Source organism: Lithobates pipiens, unplaced genomic scaffold (genome assembly GCF_037356315.1).
Source record: "Lithobates pipiens isolate NorthernLeopardFrog02 unplaced genomic scaffold, aLitPip1_a1.2 Scaffold_25, whole genome shotgun sequence".
Lineage (NCBI taxonomy): Eukaryota > Metazoa > Chordata > Amphibia > Anura > Ranidae > Lithobates > Lithobates pipiens.
This window is the reverse complement of record NW_027507787.1, coordinates 19,212,000-19,236,693: the sequence shown is the minus strand read 5'-3', so window position 1 is coordinate 19,236,693 and position 24,694 is coordinate 19,212,000. Positions and strand designations below refer to the sequence as shown.

At 39.5% G+C, this 24,694-nt stretch overlaps 1 protein-coding gene across 3 annotated transcripts in view; it reads right to left on the bottom strand.

Annotated features, from left to right (window-relative positions):
* Nucleotides 1–24,694, bottom strand: part of PRKG1 (protein kinase cGMP-dependent 1) — a 1,414,086-nt gene that overhangs the window by 126,429 nt on the left and 1,262,963 nt on the right. The window contains exon 1 of one of the 3 annotated variants that reach the window (XM_077454157.1): nucleotides 7,534–7,670. The exons of the other annotated variants lie outside the window; for them this stretch is intronic. Coding sequence (XP_077310283.1) covers nucleotides 7,534–7,616 — 83 coding nt within the window. The 5' untranslated portion in view covers nucleotides 7,617–7,670. Of the gene's footprint in view, nucleotides 1–7,533; nucleotides 7,671–24,694 lie in introns of those variants that run through there. 3 annotated transcript variants of the gene reach the window in all.

Here is a 24,694-nt window from a genome sequence, read left to right as displayed (position 1 = left end):
AGTGGACAATCCACATCTTGTGGCAGGTGACGTGGCAGGTGACGTGGAAAGTGGTGTGGCAAGTGGACAATCCACAACTTGTGGCAGGTGATGTGGCTGGTGATGTGGCAAGTGGACAATCCACAACTTGTGGCAGGTGGCATGGCAGGTGACGTGGAAAGTGGACAATCCACATCTTGTGGCAAGTGACGTGGGAGGTGATGTGGCAAGTGACGTGGCAAGTGGACAATCCACAACTTGTGGCAGGTGACGTGGCAGGTGATGTGGCAAGTGATGTGGCAGGTGATGTGACAAGTGGACAATCCACATCTTGTGGCAAGTGACGTGGCAAGTGACGTGGCAAGTCAACAATCCAAAACTTGTGGCAGGTGACGTGGCAAGTGACGTGGCAGGTGACGTGGCAAGTGACGTGGCAAGTGGACAATCCACATCTCGTGGCAAGTGACGTGGCAGGTGATGTGGCAAGTGACGTGGCAAGTGGGCAATCCACAACTTGTGGCAGGTGATGTGGCAAGTGATGTGGCAGGTGATGTGACAAGTGGACAATCCACATCTTGTGGCAAGTGATGTGGCAGCTGACGTGGCAAGTGACGTGGCAAGTGGACAATCCAAAACTTGTGGCAGGTGACGTGGCCAGTGACGTGGCAGGTGACGTGGCAAGTGACGTGGCAAGTGGACAATCCACAGCTTGTGGCAAGTGACATGGCAGGTGGCAAGTGATGTGGCAAGTGGACAATCCACAACTTGTGACAGGTGATGTGGCAGGTGATGTGGCAAGTCACGTGGCAGGTGACGTGGCAAGTGACGTGGCAAGTGACGTGGCAAGTGGACAATCCACATCTCGTGGCAAGTGACGTGGCAGGTGATGTGGCAAGTGACGTGGCAAGTGGACAATCCACAACTTGTGGCAGGTGACGTGGCAGGTGATGTGGCAAGTGGACAATCCAAAACTTGTGGCAGGTGACGTGGCAAGTGACGTGGCAGGTGATGTGGCAAGTCACGTGGCAAGTGGACAATCCACAACTTGTGGCAGGTGACGTGGCAGTTGGACAATCCACAACTTGTGGCAGATGACGTGGCAAGTAACGTGGCAAGTGGACAATCCACAACTTGTGGCAGGTGCCGTGGCAAGTGACACGCTAAATACAAATACACTGCAGCTCTCACAGCTGCTGCTACTCACTCTGGTCTCACAAAATTGCTGAAATAGTTAATAATACTGTTTTTTTGAGCTGGGGAGGGTCTATGATGTTAGCTTAACTAAACGCTTCTAGACGCAAACGCCGCTAAATCGCGGTAAAAATCGCGGCAAAACGCGCGTTTCTAAACGCCGGTTTCAACATGTGTCCAGCAGCGTTTGCATCTGCGTCTCGTGTGCATGAAGCCTTACTTGATGGAAAAATGAAAAAAATGACAGAATTTCCACTCTAAGTTTCCTTGGCCGACCACTGCGTCTACAGTCCTCAACGTTTGATCAATGGCACCCTCAATGCTGAGAAATATGTATTCATCTTGCCATACCCCTTTTTCTGCAGCAGGACAATGACCCTCAAACATACAGCCAATGTCTTTAAGAACTATCTTCTGCGTGAAGAAGAACAAGAAGTCCTGGAAGGGATAGTTTGGCCCCCATAGAGCCCTGATCTCAACTTTATCGAGTCTGACTCAGATTACATGAAGAAAGACAGCAGGATTTGAGGCAGCCTACATTCACAGAAAATCTGTGGTTAGTTCTCCAAGATGTTTGAAATAGCCTACCTGCAGCATTCCCTCAAAAATTGTGTGCAATTGCACCTAGAAGAATTGATGCTTATTTGAAGCCAAAGGGTAGTTGAACCAAATATTGATGTGATTTAGGTTTTTCTTCTCTTTGCTCACTTTGCATTTTGTAAATTTATGAAGATAAATGATTACAATATATATTTCTGAAAACATTATTAACTTTACAGCATTTCTTCACACCTGCAAAACTTTTGCACAGTACTGTGTGTGTGCGTATATATATATATATATATATATATATATATATATATATATATTTTTTTTTCTCTCTAAGATCACACTTTACTGGGGGTGGGACATAGAGCAACACAGTTTTAATATGTCAGCCTTTTTCAATCAGGGTACCTTGAGGTTTCTTCAGGGGTGCCCTGGCAAAAAGCCTAAAAATTGATCAAAATCATTGTATACTAGCCAGCGGATCAATCCTGCCTTTTAGTTACACAAAGCCACAGGTTTTCGCTATACACCATTACTTTCCAGACACTGGCACCCTAACAACCAATGATGCCATCAGTTAATAAGGAGGATGTCTATAAATATTGTATCCAAGAATAGGAAATTTCCTATTCTTGGATACAATATTTATAGAATTATTAGGGGATGAGGTACCTTTAACAGTAATGTGTCTCTGGGATAGTGTGGACCAACTTATTTCTAAGGAGGATGTCTGTTGCTTTCACAACATTGTTTGGCCCTCCTGTGCCCCTCTCTCTCAGCACTGGGGTCACATTAGCTGACTGATGGAAATAAATTGAGGGAGAAGAGAAACATTGGAATACCAGTCAGTACCAGTGTGCAAAAGTGTTTTTGCTTTGGAAGAATAAATCACCCCTAACATTGGGTGTCCTATGTGTGGATGTTGCTGCATTGTGTAAAGCTATTAAAATCGTTTTTTACATCTTAGACTGGGATGTCTCGAGACGGTCTGTAATTTTAAAGGGTGCCTTGACTGAAAAAAGGTTGAGAAACACTGGTCTATCTTATAAAATAGTGCAAAGAGAATCCATAGCATAAACATGGTTATAGTGACTATATAGCTAAAATTATGCTTATTGTTTAGGAATAGATCAAAAAAGGATTAGAACCGCTTTGAAGTTTTATTGCTGTGTACTTGCTAGGCAGATTCTTTGTGACCACTGCCACTGAGACAGAAAGTGCTAAAATATAAAAAATATTACAGTAGTCACCAGAACAAAACATAAGGTTAATCTTCCAATGGAGATACTTCTCTAAGCCTGGCCATACACAGTTTGAATCTTAGTCAGTTCAGCTGGAGCCGGCTGAGATTTGAACAGTTAATGGGCAGGCTGAATGTACCAAGTTGATCGTTGTACCAACTTACTGGATTTTCTTGCGGCTATCACTAGTGGCTGCTATAGCCGCTAGCAATAATCCCTGTCTTCTCCGGGCAGGGACGGCTTCCCTTTCCGACACCCCCCCTACCCCCCCCCCCCCCCCCCGTGCATTTGCCGATTCCCCTGTCATCACTGTCTGTGTTGATGAGGGAATCGTGCCAATTTCTTTCCTTCTTTCCTGCAACCCGTGGTTGTAGGAAATAAATTTGCACCGTGTATGGTAAACCTAAGTTTTCTGACATTTCCTTTTACCTCCAGGTTGCATCTTTGGGACAAAAGAGAAATATCGCCAAGAAGGCACATACAGCACATAACTAACTGATGGGAATTTTAACCATTACCTACTGTAAAAAAAAAAGATGTAGGCTTTAAATATATATACATGAGCTAAATTTAACTATAAAATTTCAAAGCCAATAATTCATCTAAGAGTAACACAAGACTTATAAAAGCACGATCCAGTTTGCTCTAGCAAAGTAAAAAATCCTTTTTGATCCACAAAGGCAGTCAGATACTTCCTGGACCAATATTTATAAATATGCTATGTCTTATAAATATTAATCCACAGGACTGAAACCACATCCTAATCAAAGTTTGCTAAGTATATCTTCTTGATCCTGGAAATTGTTACATTTAATCAGTCCCTGTTGGATACAAGTTTTCTATGTAGTTTGCTTATGTTTCAAATTTAGATAACTGAACATGCTACTAACATTATATACAAGTTTCACTGGGTACTATAGACATGATTTTTTTTTTATTATCTTTGACACTTTCTCTGATTTATTTTTGCTTTATATGTTAAATATATGTATTATAAAAACAATTCTGTAACAAGAACCGCACTTTTCTTTCTTGTTGATTTTCTGTTTAACAGACTTTTATTAGCAATAGTGTTATCCACTTAAAAATTCAAATTTTAATCCAAATGATACATTTATATAGTCATTTCCTGCTTTTAAACTCTGCAGCCGGCACATTTCTATGTACACATGAAGTATGTTCAGCACAATTGTTACAGCAGCAGCTGCTTGTGTGTAATTTGCTGCCTGGCTGTGAAAGTATTACATAGGTATATTATAAGCACTGATGAGTGAGGTCACTTTAAATTTCTACATTTAACAATCACATTAACTGCTTCCGGACCACCCACCGTACATATACAGGAACATCATTTTGTGTACGTGTTTTTTTTAATTTGTGATTGGACACAGCGGGATCCGCTGATCGTTCCACGGCGACACGGATCAGCGGCGTGCCAATGTAAACAAAGCACACCGCTGATCTGTCAGTGAGGGAAAGCGAAATATTGTGTTTCAGCTAAAGTTTCCTGCAGAGCTTCTGTCCCCCATTCAGTTAGAAAGCACCTCCCTAGGACACACTTAACCCCTTGATCACCACTAGTGTTAACCCCTTCCCTGACAGTGCCCTTTATACAGGGATCAGTGCATTTTTTAACACTGATTCCTGTATTAGTGTCACTATTCCCCAAAAAGTGTCACTTGGGTTCAGATTTGTCTGGCATCAATATACACGTATTGCAATTTTTTTTACCAAAAATATGTAGAAGAATGCATATTGGCCTAAATTTATGAATAATTTTTTTTTTTGTATATTATAACAGAAAGTAAAAAATATAGTTTTTTCTTTCAAAATTTCTCTTTTTTTGTTTATGGAGCACAAAATAAAAATTGCAGAGGTTATCAAATACCACAAAAGAAAGCTCTATTTGTAGAGAAAAAAGGACATCAATTTTATTTGAGTACGTCATAGCACGACCATGCAACTGACATTTAAAGTGACACAGTGCCATATTGAAAAAAATGGCCTTGTCAGGAAGTGGGTTAAACCTTCAGGGGCTGAAGTGATTAAATGTCTGTAACCCTAAAAAAAAAAAAAAAAAAAAAATGGATCCTGTTCATTTAAAGCATGTTATACAGCGCAGTGTTGGTGCTGTGTAATTTGCCCCTTTGTATCACCTGAAATACCTATCTGATCCTGCCTGGTTCTGCCCTCCCCCCTGTAAACTGACCATGGTTTATCATGGCTGCTGATCCCTGACACCGTGGTCTGTTTTTTGTGCCTCTGTCATCCACAGCTCTCCTTCATCCTACTCTCCCCTGTCCTCTCAGCTGACATCAGAGGGAGAGCTCAGTCCCCCCACCCCCGCTATAGCCCGTACATTGGAGTAGGAGAGCGACTAGGAGACATGTGACTGGCCTAACGATTGCTGAAAAAACGTATTTAGAGGCACACATATTTACACTTTATGTTATGGCTGCATAAAAGAGGGCAGTGACTTCAGAGGGAGAGCTTGTCAAAGGGAGAGCTCGGTCCCTCCCGCTATAGCCCATATATTGGAGTAGGAGAGCGGTAGGGAGTCATGTGACCAGCCTGAAGACTGCTGAAAAACGGTATTTAGAGGCATCGATTTCCACAAATATTTACACTTTATGTTATGGCTTCATAAAAGAGGGGCTTGCAGTGCCAGTTTATAGAAGGGTTACAAACCCTTTAAGTTTCAATTGTTGCTGTCCATAAATGATCTTTTTATCTAAATACCAACTATAATCGATGTGCATATAGACCCCCAATAAAATTATCACTTCAGTAACTGTAGATATAGTCTACCTGTAGTCAGGTAAAATGCACTTAAGTCATTTTAAGCATCTAATAGCAACACAAAGAAACATTTTACTTTATAAAGATAAGTAATCAAGAATACTTTCCGCTGTGATCACTAGATGAACAGTGGATGTAAACCTGATTCATGAAATTCAACCTAATCACATATATCTGTAGTGTTTACCGATTTCTCTCCAAAGCACTAAGTCCTGTGTTTACTTATTTGAATTTTGAATCTTGTGATTAACGTGATATTAAAGTGGATGTAAACCTGATTATTTCTGTAGTGTTTTCTTATCTCTCTCCAAAGCATGCATGTTTCTACTGTTTTGTTGCTCTGTTATCAGCATTATAACTTCTGACAAGTTCCCTGTCAACCATGATAAAACGAGCCTGAAATTTGTGTCGAGGAAGTTACTATAAATAGATTAGCAGAGAGCTTGTCTTGTCACAGCACAGCTGCATATTCCTTCCTTCCTTTGCCTATGTGAAGTGGGGGTGTGTGCCTTTCCTCCAATCAGCTGTCTTGGCTGTATGCCAAAAATCCATTCCCAGTGCTGAACAGGAAGAGAAAATCTCTAACATGATGTGCACTTATATAAGAATATCTAAAGCTAAAGACCGCAGATATGCATGTAAAACTTACATAGGGAGATTTGTTTCATCCCTGTGTATCATCTGAGGCTGTTCAGTTCTCTGAGGGTTTACATCCACTTTAATGTAGACCCAGGCTAATACTAAGTCCTGCAGTATATTGCATTAGTACTAAATGTAGCATTTATGAACAAAATTGCAATGCATTATTTATACCTATAAACTATATCTAAACTAAATTATGTGTGTGCCTTGCTTATAATAGTAATACATGTGGCAAAATTTTAAAAAGTTGGAGCTCAGCACATCATAAGTCTATATCAATGGGAGGCAAACACATAAATAGAATGACCTTAATTTCCTGAAAATCTTAAAGCAAAGTGGACAGCAGTTTTGTCTGGTGCCAGCTTGAAAGCAAATCTGTACTTTGACTGTATTGTTTCCATGCACAGGGCAAAGCAGCACATAAACATCTTTCATCTGCATTTATCACCCTTCTAGGAATAAAGAAAATGCCCTGAGTATGAAGGAACATTCATATGACTGTTCTAAGCTTAATACATAACACCAGAGTTGCTACATGGGGAGAGTCTACAGCCCTGTGTAAGGCACATTTTTAGCAACTCATAGCTTACACAGGGGGGATTCTTGTCCTCCCAGAACCAGTACAGCATGTCAGGGCAGTGAAAGAAAGGAGAGCACATACCACTGGGGGGTTAAATTGAACCTGTTTATTTGCCCTCCATGTGCAGATAACAGGTTTACTTTAAGACATTTTTGATTTAACAAAAGATTCACAAAGACACTCTTACCAAAATGTTATATTTAGAGTTATAAACACCTCCATTAGAAGCTATAGAAAAGTTTTTGTTAAGAAATTAGTTATTCTTAAGTAAAATGTCCAGCTGAAAAACTGGTTTAAAATATATGAACACATGGATGATAATGTATCTACTACTACTACTATAATGTATATAATCATTATTTTCTCTATGATTTTCAGAAAAGTTGCACTCACTGCTAATAGACGATTTTCTTTAAATGGCCATCTAATATTTTTTCCAAACAGCAAATCTGTATATTCTGATCTCATGAAAAATATAAACATAAAAAAAATATAAATGAGTACAAAAATAAATGCAAGTTTTCCTCTGCTAACTTAGCAACATTTGCTTACTCGCCATCACTTTCTTCACTGCTCCACCCCGAGGAAGGGCGTAGGGTAAAAGAAGAGTCCGAATCATATCCAGCATAATCCATTTAAGGAGGTTATTGTATTGTGTGGCTTCTCCATGTATGTATCTAGCTCCTGTGCTGTGTGTGCGTTTCTCTCACTCTCCCTAGACTATAAATGTAAACGCCTTTCAAACTTCATGCTTGGAAGGTCACTGATATTCAGATGGCATCTTCTGTGTTATATTTCACTATAGTGTAGTAAACACCTAGCATATACAGTATATCACTGTCAAATTTAGACAACTTTTTTTCATGGAAAATAGCTTTCACTTACAACATGCACTGTGTTTTAAAAGGTCACTAGGTACTAACATTTGCTCCTTGGAAGAGCCCACGGCAGCTTATGGCTTTAGCTATTTAAAATCTCCATTATAATGTCCTTCACCTTTAGTTTTCCTAAACCTCTTGGCAATAAATACAGCAGTGGTGGATGTGGAGGATAATTTCCACAACAGTTGTCATTAGCAGCAAGGGATGATTAGATGTTTTTAGGAGTTTTGGGGGACCCGAGGCTAGGAGCATAGTGGTAATCCAAGGTGAAACAGGCAGACAAAAGTCTGACCACAATGCAGACAAACTTGAAAACAGGTCAGAGGCAAGACCAAGGACTGGACATTTACAGGATAATGGCACCCAGACAGCAGTAAATTGTGTTGTCAGTTGATGGAGATCATCTTTTGGCAAAATTGAAGCGACTAAGAGAATTTTGACTTCACCAGAGATATTAAGGTACAAATGTAGTAAGAAAACTTCCAGTATGGGATCATCAGGATCAGTGATGAACCAAACTACCATGAATTTAGTTGAGCAGGTGTTATGCAAACTTCAAAGAAGCTGAACCTCATTGAAATCATTGGGAGCTGAATCTGTCTAAGTAAAAATACTCATTTTCTAAGCTAATAGGCAAAGGAGTGTCAACATATAGTATGGGGGGTGGGCACCACACTGGAGAACATGTACCAATAAAAAATACATCCAGAAGCAGTGATTTTTTTTCTTTTAGCACTGACATTAAAAAAAAGTTGGAAAATGCCTGCAAATGACATTGCCAGCTCTCATTGCTGACTTCTTTGTTTAAAAAAGGACCCCAAGGGTCTGCTATGTATTTTCAGGGACATTTGGATGAGTTTGTGAAGCTGACAATGATTGTCATTTCCCAGCAATGGTTCCATTTATTTATTTGCAAATGTGATTTTTATTCTTGCACATCCTACAGCAAGAATGAAAATGCATACCTTCAAGTTTAGTATGGATCTAACGGGAGTACCTTGCAGAAAAAATAAATAAATGCATGAGGTTCCTTAGGATAGCCATACTTATCACCCCCATGGCAAAGCAATTTGTTCCCATGTTGATGAAGACAAAAAAGTGGTTGTGGAGTCTATGGGCAGAGGGTTTATTGGAATCTGGAAGCCCCCTTTAATATAGGAGCCCCCAGATACTGGCCCCCAACTGAATGAGTACATAGTACCCCTACTCATTCACAAAAAAAAAAGAGTGGTAACTTAGAAATAAAGACACCCAACTGTCTGACAAGTCATTCATTAGAAAAATAAAATCCCCCAAAAAAAGACACTTGTAAATCCATTGTCAATCATGATGCCCACCACCCAACAACCCAGCACATGCAACCTTTCCCAATGGTGACATTAGCCAAATCAGTGATCAACTATATATGGGAGGGGATGGGGATAGAGGAAAGTGACACCACAGGAATCCCCTTTCATTTTAAGCAACGGGGTGAGGATAACAGTGACATCACTGCCTTAATATGGCCAGTGGCCATATTGGGGCAGTGATGTCACTGTTATCACTGCCCCCTTTACTTAAAGCGAAGTTCCAGCCATCTGTGAAAAAAAAAGTCAGCAGCTACAAAAACTGTAGCTGAGAACTTATATTGTGAAAATTTTGGACTATTACTTGTGTGTCTGCCTTTGCGCTTATTACCCATTCTAAAAACTGTAGCTGCTGAATTTTAAAAAACAGACAATAGCCTCTCCCACGATCCAAAGATGTGCTCACAGTACTTTACTTTACACGCTGTTGCTTGTTTTTCCAACAGGCAGGAGGATGACATCTGTTTCTGAATGGAACAGAAGTGGGAAGCAGGTACCTGTCAAAATTCTGGTACCTGCTCCTCAAACTCACCACCGTTCCTCAAAAGTTCCAATTGTTCTAGAGGAGCAGACAAGTCCTTAAAGTGGAATTTCCTCTTTTGGGTGTAGCTCCGCTTTAAAAGGAGCAGGGTTTCCCCATGACAGCAGTGGTTCCAAGGGATGCCACAAGTGCAAGCACCCATTATTCCTTAGGAACCAGTGACAGTGGGAAGCTGATCTATATAGCAAAGGTAGAAATACTGTTTCTATATTTAAACTTGCCAGAAGGATTTGCTTATTTCCAAAATGCACTCAACCTGCTGGATACTCCTGTTTTCAAAACAAACCATACTTCCTGTTGTTTAGCTTTTACAAGAGACAGTATTTCACTTTTAGAAACCATCACTCATTTGTTAGACACAAAGACACCACTGCATTCATGTGACAAAGGATTAATGAGACAAAGGGAAGAGTAGATACAGAAACAGATGGATACCACTAAATACCACTGGTGTGCAGCAGTAGGTACTCCAACCACAAACTGTTCAGAACATCCATTTACAAAGTGAAAAATGACCTTTATGTACTATAGTGACAAATGTATTGATTATTTACAGATTCTTACCTTATGCGGTACATTTGAAATTACTGGTGTACTGAACATTTGCTTCTATTAACCATCTTTAGTATTCTTACTCAACATTGTCATTCATACCGAAATTACATAATCACTTTTAAGTCCTGCAGGGAAGCTGCCACTGAGATATAATTGTTTTAAATAATCACACAATGGTTAGACTGTAAAGTACAGAACTTAAATTATTTTTGCATACTTTTTTTATGGAAATAAATGTATTTTGATAGTAGGCCTGGAAAAACTGCCTGTTGTGTCAAGGATGGGACATATATTTGTCCCAGGTTCAAGCAATATTCAGTCTATTACTGTTTTTCTACTGTATAATGAGTTTGGCTGAGGGATTAATGAGCCAAGCTGAAACAGGTCAAAACACTATGGGCTCTACAAAACTCTCAGCCCTTGTACACACGGTCGGAGATTCCGATGGAATGTGTCCGATCGGACCGTTTTGTCAGATATTCCGACTGTGTGTGGTCTACATCGGACTGTTTCCGTTGGAGTATCCGACGAACCAAGTTTTCCAACTTGTTGGCAAAATTTTTCGACAAAATGCTCCGATCGGACATACTCCGATCATGTGTAGAGAATTCAGATCGGACAAAGTGCCACGCATGCTCAGATCAAATTCCTACAACAAAGCTATTGACTACTAGCGTGAACGTAGTCCCGTCGTAATGAAATAACGCCATCACGTCGGATTTTCCGACAACTTTGTCTGACCGTGTGTATGCGACAGTTTCGGACAAAATCCGTCGGACAAAATCCGACTGATTTGGTTGTTGAAATCTCCGACCGTGTGTACAAGGGCTTAGTCTGCTTAGGGATGATGTGCTACCCTGAGATCCAATTCTTTGTGTATGTCAGACTGGGGTTTTTGTGGTGACAACCAGAACCTGTGTGGCTAGGATGGTTTTGTCTTGCTGACAACTAGGTGCCTGGGCAGCAGTAAGATGTTCCAGGAAGTTAGTTAGGCCCCAGTGTATTAGGAAGTCACCTAAAGTGGCAAATAATTATTTTCTTGGTTTTGCTTTTGTCTTGATACCCGTACACTAAGGGTGAGCCTCCTCCGGTTCACACCAGAACATCCAACCAGGCAAAAAATTTGGCTGAACAAATGAACACCATTAAAGTCTAAGCCCTTGTACACACGGTCGGAGAATCTGTCGGAATGAGTCTTATCGGACCGTGCCGTCAGATAATCCAACTGTGTGTGGTATGCATCGGACTGATTCCATCCGAATCTCCGTCCGACCCAATTTCCCAACATGTTGGAAATATTTCCCGACCAACTGGGCCGGACGGACCTAATCCGATCATGTGTAGAGCATTTTCATCGGACCAAGTGCCACGCTCAGATCAAATTCCTACATCAAAACTATTGGCTACTAGCCTGAATGTAGTCCCATCGTAACGAAATTACGTCATCACGTTCTGAAAGATCGGATTTATCGCCAACTTGGCCCGACCGTGTGTATGCAACAGTTTCGGACACAATCCATCGGACTAAATCCGACGGGCAAAATCCAACTAGGGATCCGACTAAGGGGGCACGAACATGAAAAACCAAAAGTGCCAATTTTAAAGGCTTATATGCAAGTTATTGTCATAAAAAGTGTATGGCCCAGATCCTGCCTCATGGGACATGCATCAACGCAAAAAATGTTCCAAAAATGGAGCAGTGATTTTAACCTCCCTAGTGGTAATCCCGAGTCTGGCTCAGGCTGCAATTTCAGTACCACGAGCGGTAACCCTGAGCCAGACTCAGGATCGCATCGCTGGATACAGGGAGAGGCTACTTACCTTGTCCCCGGGATCAAGCGATGTCCTCCACACTGTGTGTGCGAGCTGTCCGCTCGATTCACACAGTGCCCGAGTGCCGCCGAGCTCCGTTCCCTGCGATGTTACGACGCCAAAATGTTACGGCGCCAAATTCAAAAAAGTAAAAATACACAAAACACACACAGTACTGTAATCTTACAGATTACAGTACTGTATAAAAAAATACACACCCCCTTTGTCCCTAGTGGTCTGTCCAGTGACCTGCATGTAGTTTTATATTATAAAGCCAGTTTTTTTCTGCCTGGAATTTGGAGATTGTCCATAGCAACCAAAAAGTGTCCCTTTATGTCAAAAGTGATTTTAGACCAACTAGAAAACAGTGATAATAAATTATAATCACTTGCAGAATTGAGCAATAGCGATTTGTGGGGAAATTCGTCATCAAACACTAAATCTAATGACAGCAACAGTTCTGCAAATGAGCAAATTTCAGTGTTTTTGGATTGATTACATTATTGAAAAATTTTTATTATTATTTATGATCATTATTTATTATATTATAAACTTTATCATATCCAGGATGTCTACAAGACTCTGGTTTGAACAGATTTAAGTGAGTTATTCCTAAGAATTGCAGGCCTACAATATTTTGCATGGAAATTTGGCGTTTTATAATTGTACCTCTTTCAGCACCTAAAATCTGAAATAATCATACCGCCAGGGAGGTTAATAAGGCTGAAAGTGAAACAATAAAAATTAAATATTTCTTTAAATTTCATGCCTGGGGGGTGTCTATAGTATGCCTGTAAATTGGCGCAGTTTTCCCATGTTTAGAACAGTACCACAGCAAAATGTCATTTCGAAAATAAAAAAGTCCTTTAAAACTGATCGCTGCTGCAATGAATTGTCGGGTCTCATCAATAAAAATGTAATTTTGCTGTGGTACTGTTCTAAACCATGGGAAAACTGTGCCACATTACAGGCATACTATAGACACCCCCCAGGTACGTTATTTAAAGGAATATTTTGTTTTTATTGTTTTACTTTAAGCATTATTAAAATTACTGCTCCTGAAAAACAGACATTTTTAAAACTTTTTTTGCATGAAGGAAAATGAACACTTTTGATTTTTCATGTTAGTGTCCCATAGATTTTGCCACGAACACCGCATATTGTTCAGTGTTCACCAAATATCCAAACAACCGAAGTTCAGCCTGAACTTATGCTCAGGCCAAACCATTCGCCCATCCCTACCGTACACCTTGGAATAGAGTCTATAAATAAACTGCACATATGTTTTTACTAAGAGCTTGTTGTCTGCTGTGCCAATTACTTGTTTTGTAGACCAGGGAGTCACAAACACCCCGCTGCTCAGCTAATCCTTCACAGCATATACCATGTATTTTTTAAGTAGAGCTTTTTAGTTTAATTCCAAAGGAAGCATCTTTAAAACAGGGCACATCTGACATGAAAATAATTGCTGTAAATATAAATCTAGCTCATAGACATGAAACAGTTGTTAACTGTTAGCAAATCTCGTTATTCAATTATTCTATTCACATCCAGACTCATCCTAGTACAAAGCAGTTTTTATACTGTAACACAATAATCTTTTATTTACAATAGAGAGCAATGTGGGATTATCCCTAACATTCTGATCCATTTGAGCCTGCTATCTTGAGTTGGTGATATTTACAGATATCAATAGCCTAAAATCATGAAGTGCCCAAAGAGAAAAGCTTTCTTATGCCATGTACACACGATCAGAATTACGGCCAGAAAAAGACAGATGAGAGCTTTTCATCGGAAAATGCAACCGTGTGTATGCTCCAACGGAATTTAGCTGAATTTCCACCAGCCAAAAATTTATAGCATATTGTCAATTTTCCAGACGGAAAAACTTTCTATCGGTAATTCCGATCATGTGTATGCAATTCCAACACGCCAAAAATCACGCATGCTCAGATTCAACTAGATGGAAGCTATTGGCTACCGGCTATTGAACTTCCCTTTTCTAGTCCCGCCGTACGTGTTGTACGTCACCGCATTCTAAACAATCGGAATTTGGTGTGACCGTGTGTAGGCAAGACAGCTTGAGCGGAATTCCGATCGTGTGTATGCGGCATTAGTTGTAGAGTTTAGAAATAATATTTGCAAGCTGATGTGACCTCATGTGGACTTCTTACCTTCTAATCATACTTAATGTGATTGTAGCCGTATTAGTGCAATTGTGACAGAAAAAAAACACCTCTGAGGGAAAGAGGAGAGAAAAAAAACAACAAAAAAACACATACAAATCAATGGCAATAAAGATAACAGAAGAGTTAGTGAGATAAGACAGAGGGAGAGCTATGGAATGGAGGGGGGGGGGGGGTTGCTAGTCACAGAGGGGGTTGTCTTCTGTTATCTTTATTGCCATTGATTTGTATGTAGGTTTTTTTTGTTGTTTTTTTTCTCTCCTCTTTCCCTCAGAGGTGTTTTTTTTGTTTTGTTTTTTACATTCTGCTTAAAAATTTGTAAATCAGTACTGCTTGGACCTTGAAGAAGGGGACATACCCCGAAAGCTTGTCCTGAAAAATTGTATGTTAGTGCAAATAAAAAAAGTATCACGGACAGTACTCAATTTTCTCTTACCTTCTTATCAAAATAGTAAAACTTGCTAATACATAGAAACATTCCCCTTGTGTAGCAATATTCTACTACATTGCCAGAACAGACAGGATAGTATACTATATCTCTATTTGGCTTAGCAAACTTTGTTCATATCAATAAACATAGGCTAGAATGAGTTATATACCAGGATCCATTTAACCTTTCCTGTCAAAACGGGCAGCAGTAATCCGGTCACAAAAAGCAATGGGTGGGAGTACTTGTTGCACACACTGCTACAAACAGTGACAGGGACTTTGCTATTACTAGATGTCAGAATTCACTAGGCATGTTATGTCTGCAATAGATTGTTTTGTGATTAACTGTAGTCTATAGGTTAATACATCACAATTCCACATGTACGGACACCCTTCCAGTAGGTCAATGCTATGCGGAGTTATTGATAGTTTATTTACACATTGTTATACTGTGTCATTGACCGTCATTTACAAGGCCAGTGAACATTTATATGTAACAAGCATAAATGCTAACAAATTATGGTATGGAAATGTGGTAATAAATAATCTGTCTGAAATAAAGAGTCACTGACAGAATGAAGGTCTTATAATATTTTAACAGTAACCTTATTCAGTCACAGGAAATGATTTTCTTTGGGCCCTATGTGAACAGAAACCAAATTGTTAATCAAGGTCATCTAGTGAAAGTGCTGTCTTCAAATTTTGCTCACAGTATAGGGAATTCCGAATTGAAGAATCTCTCTCCCAGACCCCAGTCTAAGAAACAGATAGTTAGCACATATTTGTTGAAATTATAAGTCTAACGTTTGCTGCAAAAAGAAAACCATCTGCCTGTTTCTTTAGGTGGCCAGTACCATTCTTTTTGTTGTCTTATCTAACAGTACCTGTACATAGAGGTTATTGTAGGTCCTTTTATTGGCTCCCTTCTCATGCAACAGATCTATCAAAACTTACATAGCAAGTGTGAAAAATTTTTAAAAATAAAAAATTTTAAAAATAAAAAATTTTAAAAATAAAAAATTTACTTTTCTTAACCACCTAACCGGTTCCCAATCAGCGCACGCCGATGTACGTCGGCAGAATGGCACGGGCAGGCATATTGGCGTACACGTACGTCCAATCTTTAATGCCGCCCTGCCATCACGAGCGCGCCACTGGCGGTGCTCTTCCTTGCTGGTCGGGACCCCCAGTGAGTCCGGTTGTGGGTCCAGCGGACTCGATCACCGCGGGCATACCCGCGATTGTCTCACGGGGCGGCTGAACAAGGAAATGCCATTGTAAGCAGCATTTCCCCGTTCTGCCTAGCAACTAGTGACGCTGATCTCTGCTCCATGTGATTGGAGCAGAGATCAGTGTTCACTAAATTAAAGCCCAGCCCCCAACAGTTAGTAACACACCCCTAGGAACACTTAACCCCTACACTGCCACACACTGGTTAACCCCTTCACTGCTAGTGTCATTTACACAGGAATCACTGCATTTATATAGCAGTGATTGCTGTATAAATGATAATGGTGTCAAAAATGTCCGATGTATCCGCCATAATGTCACAGTCACAATAAAAATCGCTGATCGCCGCCAATACTAGTAAAAAAACAAATATTAATAAAAATGCCATAAAACTATCCCCTATTTTGTAAATGCTATAACTTTTGCGCTAACCAATCAATAATCACTTATTGTGATTTTTTTTTTACCAAAAATATGTAGAAGAATACGTATCGGCCTAAACTGAGGGAAAAAAAAATTTTATATATATTTTTGGGGGATATTTATTATAACAAAAAGTAAAAAATAATTCGTTTTTTTCAAAATTGGCGCTCTATTTTTGTTTATAGCGCAAAAAATGAAAACCGCAGGGGTGATCAAATACCACCAAAAGAAAGCTCTATTTGCGGAAAAAAAGGGCATTAATTTTGTTTGGGAGCCACGTCGCACGACCGCGCTATTGTCAGTTAAAGCGACGCAGTGCCGAATCGCAAAAAAGTGGTCTGGTCTTTGACCACCAAAATGGTCCGGGGCTGAAGTGGCTAAGGACCGAAAGAATTTGCACCCTTAATTACCAGGCCATTTTTTGTGATACAGCACTGCGTCACTTTAACTGACTATTGCATGGTCGTGCGACACTGTACCTAAACAAAATTAACTTCCTTTTTTTCCCACAAATAGAGATTTCTAATGGTGGTATTTAATCACCTCTATGGTTTCTTTTTTTTTTTTTGCGCAATAAACAAAGAGTGACAATTTTGAAAAAATAAACTTTTTTTTTTTTTTTTTTTTTTACTTTTTGCTATAATAAATAAATATCCCCCCAAAAAATATTAAAAAAAATTATTTATTCATCAGTTTAGGCCGATACAGTATATGTTCTTCTACATATTTTTGGTAAAAAAGAAAATCAAAATAGGCATATATTAATTGGTTTTCGCAAAAGTTATCACATCTAAAAACTATGGGATAGATTTAGGGATTTTTTTTATTGTTTTTATTGGTAATGGCATGATCTGCAATTTTTAGCGGGACTGCAACATTTTGTTAGACAAATCTGACCCCAAATGACACTTTTTGGGGACCAGGGACATTATTACATTGATCAGTGCTATAAAAATGCACAGATCAATGTAAAAACGACACGGACAGGGAAGGGGTTAATGCTAGGGGGCAATCAAGGAGCCAACTGTGTTCCCTCAGCGTGTTCTAACTGTAGGGGGGATAGGCTGCCAGGGACATGACAGAGATCACTGTTCCCAATCACTGGTAAAAGTAGATCTCTGACATGTCCCCTGTCAGAACTGGCAATCGCCTTATTTACAACGGCAGTTCCCCGTTCTCCCTCTGTAATAGGAGATCATGGGACAGTACATCGAGTCTGCCCAATCCAGGGACACGCAACTGCATGAGCTGCCATACAGCTATGGCGATTTGCACAGGAGAGCCAACCTGTTGCCATATAACGATGGCGGCTGGTCGGCAACTAGTTAAAGTGGACCTTGCACTTAAAATGCAAGGTCCACTTTTTAAATGTTCTTCTCCTACCCTTTACTCAATTGTTGATTAAAACAGCTTCAGCCTTGGCATTGTCCCAGTCTGGGTCCTTTTTGGGAGGATGTGACTACTGTTAAACACTTAACCTGTGTCGATATGAGTGGGAATCCAGCAGCGTGTTTCCTTCACATAATAGAGCGGCCCATCCGGAAATACAAACAATCACTTGCTATTCATCTGGTAAATATGGCCAGGGCTTGCATTCCCTCACTCTGGCAGCAGACGCAGCCTCCTGCTAGGGTCCTCTGGTATGCAAAATGAATAACATCCTCCATATTGAGGAACTGACTGCCACCATAAGAAATACAGAGGAAACTTTTAGGAAACGGTGGAGGCCCTGACGATACCTCCCTTGCGCTGATGGCTACAAACTACAAACATTGTCTCAACCTGAGCCAATGTCAGGCCGTGCCACTTAATAGCCCCTATGCCCATGATTAGCAAATAGTGTCTGGCCCCTGGAGGATTACTCTCTGGCTTTCTTTCCATTCTCCCCACATCCCCTTCCACTCTCCCTCCTTTTTTTGCCCCTCTTATAACACTATCTTCTGGCCTTTACCTTGACGACACCCCTTTTTTTTAAGCTCCTTAAAAACCTTTTGTACCCTCTGTGACAATGATATGCTGTTGCTGTTTTGGGACCTGAGTTGGCCCATTGTAGTTGTCTTGAATCTCTATGCTATTCTTTCTTTGTGTTTTGTATGATTTATATGTGACAATTTCAATTATTTTTTCTACCAAGGTTATGTTAAACATTTAACATCAGGCAAGTCTGGTTGACGGCAAGGTGCAAACTAACCAAAATTGCTGCTTCACTTGAGCGCCTGATTTTCCTTTCTTTTTATTTTTGATTGGTTTTGTTGCACGAAGGCCTTTTGTCACATCGTTTGCATCATGTATGGCCATAAAGATGGAAGCTTCAGTCTCCTAGGTGAGAATGGCACTTTTCAGCAAGATCTGGGGAATGTAGAGTAATCAAAATGTCTTAGAAAAGAGACTCCCAGCACCTTTACCCCAGGATCTTAGTGGCGGGGTGATAAGTTGGAGAAAAGGTGAACATAATATCTTAACCTTTCCCCTACTGGCATTTCTTTACATGATAGTCAGCTTTTCTGAGGGAACATTTAAAAAAAACAGACCTTGAATTTAATGCAATGTCCAGTTTAAGAAGTATTTGTACAGTAAATCTGTCTGGATACAATGACATCGATTTTATTTCTAGCTCAAAGGTAGGATGTTTACTTTAAAAAATGTGGACTGGAGTAAACTTCACTTTATGTATATAGCAATCTATCATAGGTCAGCTCTCCTTAATTGTGGTTTTACCCTTGTCTGCCAGTTTGTTCAATGGTTCTCTGTGGAAAAATCTTATCTGCAATCCAAATTGGTTTAGGATAAAGTAGGAAAGCATTAGAACTTTGGAAACTTTCTCCTAACTTCCTGTTTGACCAAAAAAAAACCTCCCCTCTTCCTTTATATTTCAGACCTATTGGACAGAACTGAAATTGATGGAAAATATCCCAAGTGAGGATGCAAAAAAAACACATTATAAGTAGGGTTCCCCTTATTTAAACCCCTCAGTGGAAGCTCGGGAAAGTCAGTGGCCTTAAAGCTGAAGTTGAAATGGAACTCAAGAGCTTAAAACAGACATGGGGTTACTCATGAGAAAAATGGAAGATCTTTGTTGCTGTTTTACACACTGCTATCAGTCACAGTGTGGATATGCTTTCCAAAGAAAAGAGCAAAGAGATGGCCTTCTCAAGATTAGAGTGCTGCTGCCCCTTCACTGAGCATAGACACAAACTGCAAAAACCTAGAGGAGCACCTGCATGTACCCTTAGCTGTTTTTTAACTTGCTTCTAGACCCTTAAAAACCTGGGGAACTGGAATCTGCAAACGTTGACAGTTTCTGTTACCATTGAAAGTTGAAGCATTCCCTTTCAGACTACAAGTGGCCAGTGAGTTTATCAGTCAAATCAATGTGCCAAAACGGAGGTACAAAAAGCAGGAGAGGGTATACCAAAATTTGATATAGCCAAGATGTTCTAAAGCCTGGAGATTTGACCACCTCAGGATTTGAGGATACTGGGGAATGTTCAAAAAGTCTGACTGTACATTCAAGCTGTTTTAGGCACCTGAACGTTTTCTTATCTTAATTAACACATTTTGTGATATTAATTTAGAATACAAAAAGTGCTGCACTGATCCCAAAATAATCAAACCCTACACGTTTTGGTAAATATGACATCATCCGCGCCCCTGATGATATCAGATTTGTTGCAATGTGTGGGATGGAGCCAGAGGTGGTTACATCACCGCACATGCACACTTCAATGCTTGGAATTCTGGGAGTTTATTATTAAAACAATTATTGAATGCATTATTTGATGGTTTTAAATGTGATATTATGTATTTCAAATTGCGCTTTGTAGTAATTAAATTTAGCGCTACCTTATGTTTTAAGAATTTTTTTACATTTGGTATCACAAATTGAGTGGTGGCAGCTTTGTTTACCTCACCACAGATTATTTAATTCTTTTTAGATGTAGTTTATTACAGCGCTGTATATTACTTCATTCATGTATGTGTTTTTTAACTGTAATAAACTTTTATCACTGGGTTTCTCACTATTGTCTTTTTTTAAAATGTATTTCTTTTATGTGTTTGGGATCCTTGGAGATAAATTGGAGAGGAAAGTAGTAGAACCTTGTCTCACAGTGATTGTAGATTTATTAAAACCAGGCGCAGTCTGACTTCTCATTCTGTGAGGGTCACATACATTCTGGTAAGCTTTTATGTGTTGCACAGTGGAATGGATACATGGTGGACGCACTCATGAAGGCAGGCCGGGTACCGTTTAAGCACCTTATATGTTGCACTTTACTAGGCTTTTTGTATGTTATTTTTGATCACAGTCTGGATTATTGATTACTCTTTACTTTATATATATTTTAATATAGTGTACCCTATATTTGTGAAAGCAGCTTTTCCATTTCACTTTTTTTTTCTCATTATTAGTAGCACCTTAGGCTGAGTCTCATAAATTTTGTGGTATTCTATCCATTAATTCTCTATTTTTACTTGACAAAATAAGGCAAAATATTAGTGTTTTCAGTAGAAAAGCTTTTTATTCCAACCTCACTTTGAGACAGCTGACTTATAACAAACGTTTTTACTCTGTATTTTGTTTTTGTTCCATTTGATAGCAACCCAATTTAAGCATCTAATGATGCAAAAATAATTGGTAACTCTGAAAGAAAGGCCACATTGATTGTTACCTCATTGTTTGATACACCAGCTTGGCTTGCTTTGCCATTTGCTAAATTAACACTGCCATGTACACTGAATAGCAATAACAAACATTGGCATACAAACTGTATAGTTTTAATGGGAAACTTAAAAGTATTTATTAATACTAGCCTTAGAAATCGGTATGTGTCTAAGTCTTTGACTGTATAGTTATAATTGTGTAAGCAAGGTAATTTGAATAGTATAAAAACATATATGTCCAGTCCACATTTTATTGGTTTAGCAAAGCCTCCAACTAACTAAAGAATAGTCCCAGGTTTTAAAATCCTGTACTTTAACTGCATGCTGAAAAATATTTTCTTAATCGGCTTATGCACAATGGCCTTATATAATATATTTTCAGGTAAACATCAGGAAAAGATATGTTTATATTTTAGCTGAATAAAGTCATTACTGTATATTAGCAAAAGTTTTGTTTTTTTTATGGCCTTGTACACAGTTTTCAGTTTGTATAATAGCATTAGCAGTGACATTGAATATAGACAGATTTCATTAAGCATTTGCAAAGCTTTCAGCAAGCTTTGAGGAACGTTACCTGCAGCTCCAGGTTGGGGATGTTAAACGAAGATCATAATGGGAGTGCTGAATGTAACTTTAAGTAAGCTGCTAGCAGGCTTCTGCAGAATTTCAACAAGCTTCAAGTAGTGCTGAAGCTAGTTAAAGCTTGTTGAAGCTTATATAGGGTGACGGCCAGCATGTTCATTTTGATCTGTGTCCAACATCCCCATAAAGATTTCCTTAAAGGACCTACATTAGATTTTTTTAAAAAGGCTGTCTAAGCTTACAAAATGATTTGTAAAAGCTTTCTGTACACAGTGTTCTTAAAAACTGAAGGCCCAACTTTGTCTTCACATTCACATTGTTGTGGTGCATTAATCTGTTTTTTTTTATTTTTATGTGTTAATGTGTTTTAAAGAAGTCTATTTCTTTGCACAATGTTTACATCTGTGCATTGTAGTGTTTTATAATGCAGGTGTGTTTTAAAGACATTTCCAGGTACGGTATTGTTTTTCATAATTACATTGGTCCTGGTGTGATCCCTCTAGAAGCTAGAGACTATTGTAAAATGCACAGCTATTCCAGTGATTTCCCCTACTAGCTTTCATGTCCGGCACCAAGTGGATACCACTGCATTCTGAAAAGAATGTTGGCTGCTCAGCACAGGCAGCATTCTGAGAATGTTTTGCATTTTCTAATGTAAGCAAATCATTCATTGATTGGATAAGGTGGAGAGCGTGACTCCACCACCATTCCTCTCGACCTTATCCTAACAGAAAATGCTGTGCATTCATTGAGAAAATGCAAAGGATTCTCTAAATGGTGCCCATGCTAAATGGCTGACCGTTTCATAATGCAGCAGGGCAGCTGCTCTGTATGGGACCTGGAAGCAAATGGAGACTACTATAGTAGCAGTGATCACTACAGTAATTTCCAGCTTCTAGAGGTATTCCACTGAAAGGTTATGCTAAGCATCCATCTTGTTTCTGTCAGCCATCTTAATATTCACAAACTTCCATTTCACAATATGTACAGTTTGAACACCCCTTTAACTTCTCAGATAACTGTCTCAACATGAGATTCTTCTAACCCGTGTGTTCTCACACACTTATCTATAACCTTCACACTGTTTCTCAGCATTGCTTTAGCTACAGAAGGAATTATGTATCTTTTTCTTATATTAATTCAGCTAGCTTAGAACAAAGAACAATAGCGATTTGTCTTGACCAGCTGTAATCGTCTTGATGTCTACTGCGCATGTCTTATTCTGTATGACGTAAAATACACTATATTATTTGCTTTGTAAAATCTCAATACAATTAGTTCTCGAAGGACGCCATGGTGTGTGTGTGAATTTATTTGTCCTTTGAGAATTGATTCCAGAGTACTCTGAATTTATACAATACATTGGATCTAAGGTCTGAGAGGTTGAAGGGACCCCCCTAGACACAGAATTAACCCTAACAGAACTGGGAGCTCGTCTCGGGATGGATGTTAACCCTTAATGGATTTGGAAAGCTACTAACGGCTCGGTAAGTGAATTCTATTCTTATTGAGTGAAATTGACTTGCCGGAGTCCAGGTGTCAGGTGTGTGACTTGGCTTCCATCCCACAGAGATTGCTGTTGGGTTATAGAACCTCTCATAAGTATACATAAGTTGACCGGTCATGACCTTGGAGGTCATATAGTGTTTTGGGGACACTTGTAAAGGTTTTGGTGACCTTAAAAGAAAAGGTTTTGGTGACCTTAAAAGAATAGGTTTTGGGGACCTAGGAAAATTTACAGAGTACTCTAGAGTTTTCGTTCTGTTCGGCACAGAACTGGTGACTGACGATCAATGTATTGTGTAAACTTTGTGTATGATTGTATAACTGCTTTGCTTTAAAAGTATCACGCTGAATGAATTGCGCTGAGTGTGTATATGTGGACTGCTATTTTGTTTCCAGAACCAAAAGGCATACTTGGTGAGTAGTATTCCTGGAGGTTATAATGTTACAATTTGGGTAAAGCTATTTTGTGAAAGGTAAACAGATTAATGTACATTGCAAGTTAAATTCATCTGTGGTTTAAATTTGTCTGAAACAAAACAGCAGGTCCATGAGCAAGATTGTGTGTTTATTGTATCTGAAATACTCTTGAACTTGTTCCAAATTTATTCTGTTACAGTCTTGAAGTGATTGTAGCTGTATTAGTACAAAAAAGTATCACGGACAGTACTGGATTTTTTTGGTAAAGGAATCTAGGTTGAGGTATTGTCTAATTGTCTGATTCACACCGTTGTCTGATTGTCTGCACCGCTAGGTGGCAGTCAAGCAAGTAAATTGTTTTGTTTTCACAGGAACACTAAATGTACAGAGCGATACCTAGTTAACCCTTAGATGGTTCATATGGCAGGATGGACAGAAAGCCAGTTTGGGTATTCTGACAACTTTGGATCCATTATTGATCCAGACTTTCCTGAGTAATCTCAAACCCCATTTAGTGGTCCCAGTCAAACAAATGATTACTGAATGGTCAACACTTTCTAGAACTAACTTTGGTAAAGCGCTTTCACAGAAAGATGCAGCGGGCTGTTTTGAAATACCAAAGCCGTCTCCTGCCTCACAAAATTTCCAAGGGAATAAGGGGAACTTTAGAGGCAGAGGAAATTTTAGAGGCAGATTTAGAGGCAGAAATGGAAGAGGGATGAGTCGCTCTAGAAACAATGGATGTTTCAATTGCGGTGCTGAAGACCACTGGGTGAGTCAGTGTCCTCACCCCACCCCTTCTCAGACTCCCGATTCCAGCTCTGTCCCTAACCAGACACAACAACCACAGGCATCCATCCAACAAGGTCCAACATTTCCAATCAAATGGGGAAATCAACAACAATGATGTTGCCCGGAGGGTAGTGTCCCAGCTTTTCCTTTTGTCTCAGATGATTTCACTGACAGTCCAATGGTTGCTATTTCAATAAATGGGAGACTCCTCCCCTATCTTGTTGATAGCGGGGCCACTAGGAGTACTATTTGTGAAGATCATTTCAGAGGCAAATGGGAACCAGCGGAACCCTCTTTGGGAATTAATGGGATACTGACAAAAACATATAGGACTCCACCCCTACCAATAGA